General features: G+C 36.1%; 1 protein-coding gene across 1 annotated transcript; it reads right to left on the reverse strand.

Annotated features, from left to right (window-relative positions):
• Positions 1-1,759: 1,759 nt before the first annotated feature.
• Positions 1,760-9,571, reverse strand: LOC122723247 (mitochondrial import inner membrane translocase subunit TIM50-like). The gene is made up of 10 exons (XM_043954965.1): positions 9,141-9,571; positions 8,805-8,893; positions 8,375-8,411; positions 5,588-5,649; positions 5,383-5,496; positions 5,021-5,125; positions 4,816-4,914; positions 2,594-2,765; positions 2,315-2,417; positions 1,760-2,172 (listed from the first exon to the last, which is right to left on the reverse strand). Exons 1-10 carry the CDS (start codon positions 9,412-9,414, stop codon positions 2,127-2,129), a joined length of 1,101 nt encoding a protein of 366 aa, XP_043810900.1. The 5' UTR covers positions 9,415-9,571; the 3' UTR covers positions 1,760-2,126.
• Positions 9,572-11,935: the final 2,364 nt, after the last annotated feature.

The following is an 11,935-nucleotide window of genomic DNA, read 5'->3' on the forward strand; positions in this document are numbered from 1 at the left end:
AGAAAATTTCGGAAGCTAATTAATGTTTGACAAATGACAACCTCCCACTTACCTGTCTTCCAAACATAGGATTATCCACTTTTCTTTCTTCTTTTTTTTAAAAAAATCAAAATAAAATATAACATTAAATTTACAATTTAATTCCAGTGCTGCAAGTAAAATTTATGTATTAGTACCCATATTTTGAAAAACCGCAATTTGATTCTTATAATTTTAAATAATAAGAGATTAATCCATATATGAAAAGACTTTTTTTTTCAATTTACACCTTATAATTTTGTACATCTTAACAATTTAATCTTATTTAAATATAAAAAACATTTATCTTTAACAATTAATACAAGGATAACTTTTATGGGGGAATTGATTTTTAGTCTGTAAAATTACAAAGCTAACTGGTAACACATCAGTTAGGTTAAAACCTAAAATCTTCATTAAAATTTGGCAAAAAGAAAAAAAAAAAAAAAGACAGACTAAATTTAAAATTATGGATAGCAAAATTTTACATTAAACAAAGAAGAAGAAGACAGGGAGACTGTCCAAATCTAGCAGTAGCATCTCCGCCCTGCAGATACATAGATGCCTTTGCGTAAGATTTACAGCCACGTTGGAATCTCTTGAGTTTATATATCATGCTCGACACCTTTATCTCGCATGATGAACTTCCCATCCTGAGCCGCACGAATACAATCAGAAATTGAAGCTCTACATTTACATGATCTTTGACGATAGATCGGAAGTAGGGTTAAGATGTGGGAGCGAACACTGCATGATTGGATTAATTATTATTTGATTTAAAGAAATTTCAACGTGGGATCTACTTCAAAGTGGCGTTGACGTCAAGCTGGCTCGGCCAGGCCAAGTCGTTGTACTGGGTCCTTAGGACAGTGACGTTGCAGCAGAACCTAAAACCAATCCTAGATTAGGCATCCCAAGGCAAGGACTATGGACCTAGGCCATGAATTGGACCGTTAATTCCGGGCGCGGAAAGGAACTTTCTATTAGAGAGCCAGTTACAAACCCCTTTTTTGAACCCTTATTAAACTTGAATCGATATATAATCTACTAAAAAATTTACTATTTAGAATTGGTAGACAAGGCCATTTCAAAAAAAAAAAGAAAGAAAGAAAGAATTGGTAGACAAGTTAATTATTAAATAATAAATTAAGTTTATTTGTTTTACTTTATGAAAAATATTTAGAATTTAAATTTAATCGAAACTATAAAAGACTAATTATAAAAGTTTTATACAAACCAATCTTCGTTTTGTTCAAAACCATACTGATTTTGATTCAATCCGCAGATCAGATCAAATTGCTGGTTCCAAACAAAATCGGCCCTTGGTCAAAGGCATACGGATACGGACCCCTCACTATCAGCGTCACACTGTCATAGGAAGATGCATCATTAGACCCAAACCCATTCATGGCGTGAACATTTTAACGAGGTAGAATTGCAAAAGAATCAAGGGAATAACAGATCCCTTATATATCCCATAAGGGCATGTCGAGAAGCAGCTTTATTGGCAAAGCTGTTGAGATTTCAAGGGTTATCCACGTCAATAGGATGAATAACGTAACAGCTCAGTCTCTCCAAGTGATTATTTTCTTTGACACAAATCAATTACGTAATTCTCTCCTTGCCTTTTCAGGGCCTTTCTATGATTCTCTGTCAAAAAATAAAAAGAAAATCTCTTCACACTGATCACATTTGAACACATTTGACAATACATTCAAAGGACGATAGGAAATTATCTGAGTTCACACATCTAAATCATGATAGCTCCGATTAATTGGTCAAGTGAAACAAAAATTGTACCAACACTAGAAAATTGGCCACGTATATTAACTCAACGTTTGCTATAGAACAAACAAGATTAAACAGAATACTCGATGTTCAAGATGATTGACCAACAATTATGATGCTAACAGCCGAAGCAAAAATTACAAATCTCATGTCAGGCATTTAATGATGAAGAGAAAAGGGTTTCATCAATTTATAATCTTTCTTTAACCAGAAATTTCTTCTCGGGCAAGAACAAATGGGCTTCATTACTTCAATACCAATATCTTCACATTCATCTCCTGAAGACTCGTTGAGTATATTACTATGTTATAGCCTGATGCTCACATTCTTCGGAAAAAACCTTGCTGCCTCTGTTCTTGCATTCTCCTGGATCATCATTCAATAGGATTAACATGCCATTCAGTTAATAAAATTTTGCTCATTTAATTTGCATGTCACATCAATGTTGGCTTCAAGCAACCCAATAAATTCGGATAAACTCCATAGGCAAGAAAGATTATAATTTTACCTCTGCGTTTGCTTGGAACGTTCCTTAAATTCTTGTGCAATATCCTTCCTTTCATAAGATGCTAACACTTTTCTGATATCTGATGGACTTGCACGAGCAACATCTGCACACAAACCAGAACGGTACTTTTACTACATATCATGCAAGCCTAGGGGACAGAGTTTTGTTCTGCCCTTGGTTTGATGTTTCATCTAACGGATTCTCAAAATTTATGGTAGAGATTCCATATTATTTTCATATAAACCTAACATATGCACCCAATAAAACCAACATACTTACATTCAAGAAATGGAATGAGATCCAAAAGTGTTGTATCCACAGATCCTTCTCCTTTCTCATCAATCTCAAATGGCTTGATAGGGACACAATTTTCTGGCTGAAGGCTATTTTCAAAAGCATGAGCACTCACATATATAATTTTACCTGGATCTCTATTAAGTTTAGATAGATCCTGAAAAAAACAATTATATTTCTTACAAATTATTGATTTCACAATAGTAACAGCTTCAGAAACACTAACAAAAATTTAAATAAATAAAATAAAGTAAAACAAAATTGAAAAAGCAACAAGCTTCAGAAGGCATTGCCAACATGGAATAGATCTCTTTCTAGCAAAGTGGCAACATGAAATTTATCTTATCAATGATGCATTATAACAACAGCTGCAATCAGCCACAAAATATAATGGATACATGTTGAAAAGCAGCTCATATGCATCTAAACTGCAACTACACCATGCCACAAAAATCACTTTGTTTATTGATTCCTCATGCTTCATTTAAAATTAAGTATTGGATTCTCATCCACCTCATTAAGCAGCCTTATAGATGCCAGGAATAACCAGCTAAAATAAAATCCCCATTCAATAGTCATCCTAGGCATGGGCAATCATTGTCACAGTTTAAAATTGTATTGCCCTGAACCAGAATTGTCTGAATGACTCCTGTTGTTGTTTATAAGAGTTTTTTTTTACTATATATATATATATAACTTACTTGGGGCCATCTTTGGAATTTTAGCCAGGTCTCAAATTCAAGTTCCATCCAAGTTGAATTGGGGGGAGGAGATGGTGGGATCTATGGGATGAAAAAGCCTCACCAATGAACTAAACCCCAAAAAAAGCCCTAGATTATGGCTTCTAACTACAGTGGCCTAATATGCAATCCTTAGTACACCTGGCACCAATGACGGAAATTACTTTGATTCTAAGCAAACCTTAGCAACAACGAGCAAAGATATGTGTTCTCATTGGTTAAGAAAATTTTCGGCTGCTGACAAATCTTGGAGACTCACGTATATTGCAAACTCTGAAACAAAGATGGGGAGTGACAAATTAAATAATAAAATAAAATAGTCCAGGAGTTAATTGTTTGGGTTAAGAGTATCTTCCATTCCCTTGGACTTTGAAATGAAACCATGTAGATACAAATCACCTACATGTCAAAAACAAATGAAACTTCTGGTTCATCTTCTAATTCTACATGAAACATATTGCAGATTAAGTTACTCCAACATAAATGTGAAGGACATTCTGGTTCCAGGGCCACATTTGGGGAGGTTGGGAGGCCAAATAAGCCTTTTTTTTTTTCAAAAAAAAAAAGGAATGTTTTAGATGCTACTGAAAGATTATGTTTTCATCCATCTAATCAACATATTTAAGAGTTTTTTATTTTATTTTTTTAATAGTAGCTCCAGCAACAATGCCAAACAAACTCCAGTAACATCTAGATGCCCCCCACCACAAAATTCAATGTTTCAAGGAAGAACATGGTAGACAGGGTTGATGAACTGAAAAAGACAAGTAATGTTAGCAGAAATACCAAGGATTACACACCTGCAAAAATTAGAAAATAGAGAAAATTGAACAAAAGAAATTTTTAGTAGTTTGGCAAGTGTGCCTACATCCGTGGACATCACCTGTTTTTTTTTTTAATAGAAAATGGAGATATTTGTATTGACTAATACTAATGCGCCCAGGATTCCTAATACAGATAGAATTACATAACCACCCCAACAACAAAAACACCTCAGATCAGCAATGCTGTACTGTACATAGGATTTGCATTCTACCCTCATAATGGAGCTCCTCTTTGCCCAGGGCCTCGTTGAACAGTAAGTTCCCCTCTAACAAATATGATCTATACGTCAACAAGTATATCTCCATAGTTCAACAGAACCTAGAGAGATCATGCACTACAATACAACACATTAAAGCCAGAGCATTATATGCAATATGAAATATGATATAGCACACATGGACTGCTCAACACATATAGCTAGAGAAGCATTAGAACAATTTCCGAATTCCGATTCTCATCATAAGGACACGGGGAAGGAATTCAATTCCAGAAACCCTTAACTCGACAAATATTTACAGGTAGCAAATGTCAAACATATAATCGTCTACCAGAATGTGAGATTCATTTCAATATAACATCTATAAGCAGTTTAAAAGAGAGTATTTCAGGGTGGAGTGGAATGAAGAAAGCAATAAACCATACTCTATAATGCTTTCCATCCTGATACTTTGTAGCACCCCTTGACAGCCTATATCGAATGCAGTGGTTGGTGTCCAACCTTTCAACAACAGGATCTACATACTGCACAAGCCAAAAAAGATAACTCATAATGACAATGAATTTGAGGAATAAAAGTGCATTGATAGCATATGATAGAGTGAGGTGACAAAATATGAATTCAAATTACCATGTTCAGCTGATCAGAATACACAACGATTTCATATAACCTTGAGAGGTGTTGCAAGAAATCATCAACCCCAGGTCTTTTGAAGGTACGCCAACCTCTATCACGCTTTACACAACAACAAAACAGGCATTCTTAAAAATTATATCTGATACAAATCCCTCAAGCACATATTAGTAAAACAAACTGTAAGTGATAAATCTTCTATGAACACACAAACCGAGAACAGAGGTGAAGAGAACTTGCATGAACACATATATGAGACTCAAACCACTTTATAAGATCAGGGAAACGTACAAAATTTAAACTTTATAAAGAAAAAATTGATATCATTTCCACTAGAAGCGTTTAACTCCAAGCCTTACCTTCCAATCACTATAAATGATGGTCTCATTAAGATCCAAAACCAGAGTAAAAACATGTTGCTCAGACGGATGCAAATCAGGTAATAGTTTATCTGAGGTTGGTTCAGTAAACCCCTACATAACACCATCAAAGGGTCAACAACAATAAAATATTTAAAAAATGGAGTACATACAAGATGATGGTGCATGTCATTTAATAACATACTTTAACTTGTTCTTCAATTGCCCTTCTTGTATCCAAGTAAAGTTCAACTGCTTTAGCAGGAACTGAAATATCACAGTCAGACAAATGACTTTGTTAATGCCAAAGATAAAAACAGATGCAAAGAAAAAGGTCCTAGCATGTTGCTGCAGAACTAGAGTACACAAAGCATTATTAAACTGCTGTTCAACAGCTTGAAGACCATTTAGTCACAGGTCCAAAACAACCACCTCATTCCCCAGTTGGTACTACAGTTTAATAGTTCAGGAGAATGGATTCAGGAAAATCTGCACCTGATAGCTGTCCAAACTTAATTATGGAGAACCATTATCAGATAATCTACAAACTAACACATGTAGCAAATCCACCATTAAATACCTTCACTTAATAGCTCAGCAGTAGATACCTAGAAAAATTCTCAGTTGCTGTAGCAACAGACGTGGTTTATTTATAACCAGGAACTGTGAAACAAAACATAAGCCATTGAGTCCCAAGTTTATCTGCATCATAAACTGACTAAATCACAAATTCACAATGAAGTTGTGAACTTGATCTCCAAAGCAACATTCCATCCACAGCTGTTATTGACCATGCAGCATCTATATCCTAGAGACGCCGAATACACTCTTGTATTTTTTGGTATGCATTAAGAAGAAAGAAGATCCGTTACATATGCACTGGATCGGCAGAACAGAAGAGGACAGAAGGAAAAAGAAGCAGAGAGAAGAAACAAAAGACGATCGAGAAAGGAGAAAAGGAGGGAAGGAGAGAAGAAAATAGTAGTTGTATTTTTGAATTTATCGAGTACCCACCTGTCAATGCCATCCTATTTACACAATATATTCCCCTATACACTCTCAGTTCTCACAGCTCCTGTTCTCTAATTAGTTATAACATTTTCCTGTCCTTGCAATCATTTTTGTCTTCAACAATGAATAAGCAAAGCTAAAATATGACAAAGAAACTGTTGCCTACATATGCAACATATTCCAACATTAGAGTGATTTCAGGAAAGGCATCTGTCACAACAGCTTGAGAGGCATTTGAGAAACAAAGAGCTGCATCAAGGGCCTGATTTTCTTCCTCTGTCATCTCCTCATTCCAAACTCGTTTGCTTTGAGCAGTATATATTTTCCTTTATTTGATTGCAATGTTAAAAAATAAAGGATATTAATAAATTTATGTATAGATAGCCTAGTAGCGTTAATAAGATTCTCAAAGTCCAGAAAATGACTTTTAAAAAAAATAGTTATTTTCCTAAAAAATTACTTAATTTTCCTTTTGACGAGGAAGATGTTTTCTATTAACTGGTGAGGAAGATGTTTTCCATTAACTAATTTTCCTAAATGCCCCAAATGTTAAAAAATGCAGAAAATATTTTCAATAAGACAAATGAAGTCTTTGTTTTCTCCTAATTTCGGAAGTATCTTCTTTAAGGATCACAAGAATACTCAACTGCAATTCCAAATCACAACTGCCACAAGACTAATACTATCTATGCTGATCCCTTCCTTTCCCTGTTCCATTTTTTTCCCATATCAATAACACACCTAGCTGGCAACAAGAAAAGATTGTTATGTAAATCTCCTTGGAGCAATTCAAATTTATACCACAACAATCCATGACCATTGTCAAGAATTTCAGCAAAGTAAAGAACAGAGAAGTCTTCAATTGAAGGGTCCATATCTTCATCAAACTTTTGAAAATAATTTAATATGGGTGCAGGAGCATGATTATCAGTCCCAGCAAAATCATGTTCCGAAAATTAGAACCACCAAAATCCACGTGAACTTCTTAGTCCACGGCAAGACCATCACAGCCATCAGAATCTCTCTTTTCCATGACTGGAACAATCTGAATTATGGTCACCCCTTCTGCCAAAACCCTTGATCTTTATCAAGATTGTATATTATCTCACAACTTTCTTCCCCATTTCTCTAACATTAGGATGTGGCAAGGGCAAAATTTCCCTAGTATCATTCCCATGTGAAATGCTTTGGAATTCACCAACTTGAAATCCTATGAACAGGGTTTCTTTCTCAAGAAAGAAGAAAAAAGAATCTATGGAGAAGAATTTCAAGAAAGGAAGAGAATAGTAGAAAGAAGAGTAGAGGAAATCCGAAATGAGAAATGTGCAAAGAAGAAGAAGAGGTAGAAGAGCCTGATTTGAAGCAAGGCTCCTCTCAACAACTCCAGCAACAGATTTGGAAACAAAACCCTCAGAGGTACAGAGTTCTGACCCAACTTGTTACATTGCACCAGATTGGCAGAAGAAAAGAGAAGGAAGAATGACAAAAAGATGAGACGCAGGGAAGAGAAACAGAATGAAGAGGTCAAGAAAGGATAAAGAGGGACAGAGGGAACACACACAGAGAAAAAGAGAGAATAATTGCAGTATTATTGAATCTTAAGTAACCAACTTTTACAGCGCCATCCAATTTATATAATATATTCTCCTACACATTCTCACAACTTCTATTCTCTTATTAGTCATAGCAAATTCCTAAGGTCACTACTGAAATTTAAATTCAAAAAGGAAAGTTGAATTTGAATAGATACGCAAAGAAAATAATTTTGTGGCTTAACAACTGATGATTCAAGTTGAAGAAAAACATCACATAGGCACCCGATGTAGCCGCAACATTACACAAAGAATAAAACTAATTTGCAGATACCAAAGGTAACTTCCTCTTGAAGATGGATGATCTTGCTGGAATGTATGAAATAAAACCCATATTATGAGAAAGGTTTCTGGAAAAAGGAAATAAAACATATATTAGGGGATCTTACCTGTCATTGCAGCAGAATAGAGCAAACCCTGATATTTCTGCACAAGAGTATGATAACAGAGTTAAAAAACTTTAATGGCATTTCACCAAGTACTATGAATTAAGGGCAGTTCAGCAACCATTAGACACAACTACTCTGAATAACCAAGGCAGAGATACAATGAAGTGGCAGTGAGATTCTCCTAGTTTACTGTCATAAAACTCATTCAAAGTTTCAAACCATTTGCCTCAAAACAAATACTCACATACCTTCTACTTGTCACTAGTTTCTTCTTAAATTCCTACTTATGCCATATCAATGCTATGCATAGCTTTTAAAACATACAACTCGAATAACTCTTACCACATAGATCATATTGAGAGGGGAAAAAAGGAACTCCAAAATGATAAAGGCAAAGTAATATTAAGGCAAAGCTCCAGGTTAGACTTACCTCAATGGAGGATTCATCTTCACCTGCCTTGTAGTTAACTGATTGACGCAATGCTTTTGTCTTATCCTCTATTTCGTCCAATGTATATGCTGAAAACACGTAAAAATGCAATATTAGTTCTGACTGCAATACCCAGTGAATCAAAATAACTTCAGACACAAAAAGCATAGATACTCAAATAGGACTAATTATATTTGTCGTGGAAATTATTCAATCACGCCTAGCCGTCCTGATTTATCATGTTCCAACCAACTTCTCTTTCTCCAAAGCTGAACTCCGCTGCCAAAAGCCTCGGAATAAATTCCAAAACGAAAAGCAAAAAAGACTAGGACCAACCGTATGTTGCGTAGCCAGCAAAACCAGTAGCTCCAGTAAGAGTGGCTATAAGCCCATACTTAAAAAGGCTCCAGCCTTTCCTATCCGAACTCGCAGCAGCCTCAGCCGACGACTCCGCCGCAGCAGCTGTCGCCTCGGCGGCTTGATCAGTGATGATGGATTGAGAAGAGATGATCGATTCTTTGTCGACGTTTGAACTAAAAGTTCGTCGATTAGGTTTCTTACTTCTCGATACAATGGATGAAACGCGAGATCGAAGTAAACTTGAAGCCATTGTTAGGGCTTTTCAAGGTCTTGGGGTATAGGGGTTAAATAGGGTTTTGTGTGCGCGCTGATTTTGGAGAGAGCGAGAGCGAGAGAAATTCAGAGACGGTTTGGTTAAGTTTTGCTAATTGATTTGGTTCGGTTTATCTCTAAAACTAGTGAGGATTAGAAATTCCCTAATTGGGTTTTGCTGCTTGGTTGTTAGCCTCCGGCCGACTTTTGTTTCGCCAAGTCGGCTTTAGTCTCATATTATTTTTTTAAAACAAAATTTCATTGTTTCATGGATAAGTAATTGAAAACAAATATCTTATAATTTTTACAATAAAAAAAATACTAATATAATATTTTTAAAAAATACTTAAAACTTTTATTCTTAACAAAGGTTCCATGGACCTAAACTTCTAGATGGTTACCTAGAATGTTCAAAATATTTTCTGTTTAAATTTTATCAAATAATTACCAAATTAAAGAACTTAATGTTAACAAAAGAACTTTTTAAAAACACCAAATTAAACTAAAACCACTCACATCAATTTAATTTTTATATTAAATATTAAAATATACATATTTTTTTTAAAACCCGATTTATATAAATAAATTTAAAACCAATGATATTGTTGAATATATAAATTTCATATATTCATATCATGATTACTCATATTTACATTAAATTTTTTAAAATGCAACACTTCTTTATTTTTCCCACATATTGAGAAACTATATAATAAAATCAAATAATCTTAAAAAAAATATTAACAATAATCATATTTTTAAATGATTATTTAAGGCCAGAGGGGAGACACTAGAAAAATCAATGCACAAAGAAACACTTCATAACCAGGCATATTTCTCAAAATACAGAGTAACCCTGAAACCACAAAATGACAGTTCAGATTCAGCTTCTCACACCCACTTAAGTCTCTGCTTTTATTTGGTCACACTTCCTCCATATCTCAATCGCTTTAGTTTCTCAGTAACACAGAAGGCAAAAGAAAGGAAAACAAAAAATCGGTATCTCCAATACGTCTTCCCCAAATTAACCACCCCCAAAAACATATGCAAGGGAATGCCATGCCAACCAAGAATCAACATCCTTGAATTGAGTTGTGGATTTGAGAGTTTGGGTTTCTATCATTTGAGCTTCAGTCATCTTCTGTACTGAACCACTAAACTTTATTAAAGCAAACATTGCACGGTAAAATAAATAAAATAAAAGTAAGCCCATATACTGCATAATAGTCAACTCTCATTTTTCTTGTAATATTTTAATTTATCAATTTTTTTTTAAAACAAAAATAGCTATAAAAAATTGACTATTCTATTTTTGCACCATAAAATAAAATGAAATGTAACTTGGATGCGTTGCTCTGTCAACGGAGGTAATCTTCTAATCTCCTTGTCCTTACATTGCAGTGTTACATTATCTTAAAATACAAAAGTTTTATACATAGCTAATAGCTTTACCTGATGACCGCTGGATTTCCCTACCCCCAATCCTGAGCCTAAATTACGGCCACGGCCCATAAAAGGAAGGCTCGCACGCCTTTTCAAGTAAAACAGGCCCGGATCATCAGACCCCTGAGACCGGACTCCACCAGATTCTTCCTCATCGAGATCGGCCCAGCCCGTATAACCTCCCCACGGATTCCTTCTCCTCCTGGGTTCATCGTCCAGCCCAGCTCTCGGCCCAGCCCAAAATCCAGAACGAGACTCGTCATACAGCCTGGCAGATCCGCTCAAGTGTACGCACGGGGGAGAATCAGAGGCCGTTACGCATGGAGCAGGCGCCTGATACCCTCGTACGCCCATATCTGTATGGCAGAGACGCGTGGTCCAATCATGGGAGAGTCATTATACGTCACCAGCAAGCAGGAAGAAAAGGATAAAAGGGATACCCCTCTAGAGAGATAGGCCAAGTTTTATTCTTCAATACAAAAACCCTTGTAAAACCCTATTCTATTGGATCTCAGATCATCAATTGGCGCCGTCTGTGGGAAACGACGGAGATTTTTTCATCACCGGAGTTTTCACTCTTAACAAAACCCACTGAGATCCACGATGGCTAATCACCAGGAGAGTAACCTTAACGTCCCAAACGACCTAAGCTCTGCCCAAGATGGGCAACAATTCTCCTTTTCTAGTCCTACGACATTCAACAACCAAACGCCTGTTCCTCTTAATCCCTCGCCAAGTTTGGCAAGGAATACTCCCACTGTTACCCTGTCTAACCAGGATCTTCAAAACATGACTTTCCAGTTACAAAATAACGCCCACTGGTTGGGGCAGATAATGCAACAGAGAGGCCTCAGCACCCCAGTAAATACACTCCCGGTTGTAGAGGAACCTCAGACCAATGACCCCTGACCTGCACCTGACCGTCTTCAAACCAGCAGCCGCGATATTGGAGAAAGAGGGAGAAGAGCCGGGGAAGAGGAAGAACCAGAGGCCTGAATCCATGCGAGGAGGGCGAGAGAGATGATAGAAAATGAGGAGGTGGATAACTATTCAGCCGAAACAACTAGATGGACGGA

The sequence above is a fragment of the Manihot esculenta genome, chromosome 3, assembly GCF_001659605.2.
Source record: "Manihot esculenta cultivar AM560-2 chromosome 3, M.esculenta_v8, whole genome shotgun sequence".
Taxonomy (NCBI): domain Eukaryota; kingdom Viridiplantae; phylum Streptophyta; class Magnoliopsida; order Malpighiales; family Euphorbiaceae; genus Manihot; species Manihot esculenta.

Bases quoted from the DNA above. Each gene is read 5' to 3' on its own strand.
- LOC122723247 (XM_043954965.1), bottom strand. From the start codon at position 9,414: ATGGCTTCAAGTTTACTTCGATCTCGCGTTTCATCCATTGTATCGAGA. The intron at 5,650-8,374 runs GTAAGATCCCCT...GTGATATTTCAG, and splicing joins CTATTCTGCTGCAATGACAG to TTCCTGCTAAAGCAGTTGAA. The intron at 4,915-5,020 runs GTAATTTGAATT...TGGCTTGTGCAG, and splicing joins ATTCTGATCAGCTGAACATG to TATGTAGATCCTGTTGTTGA.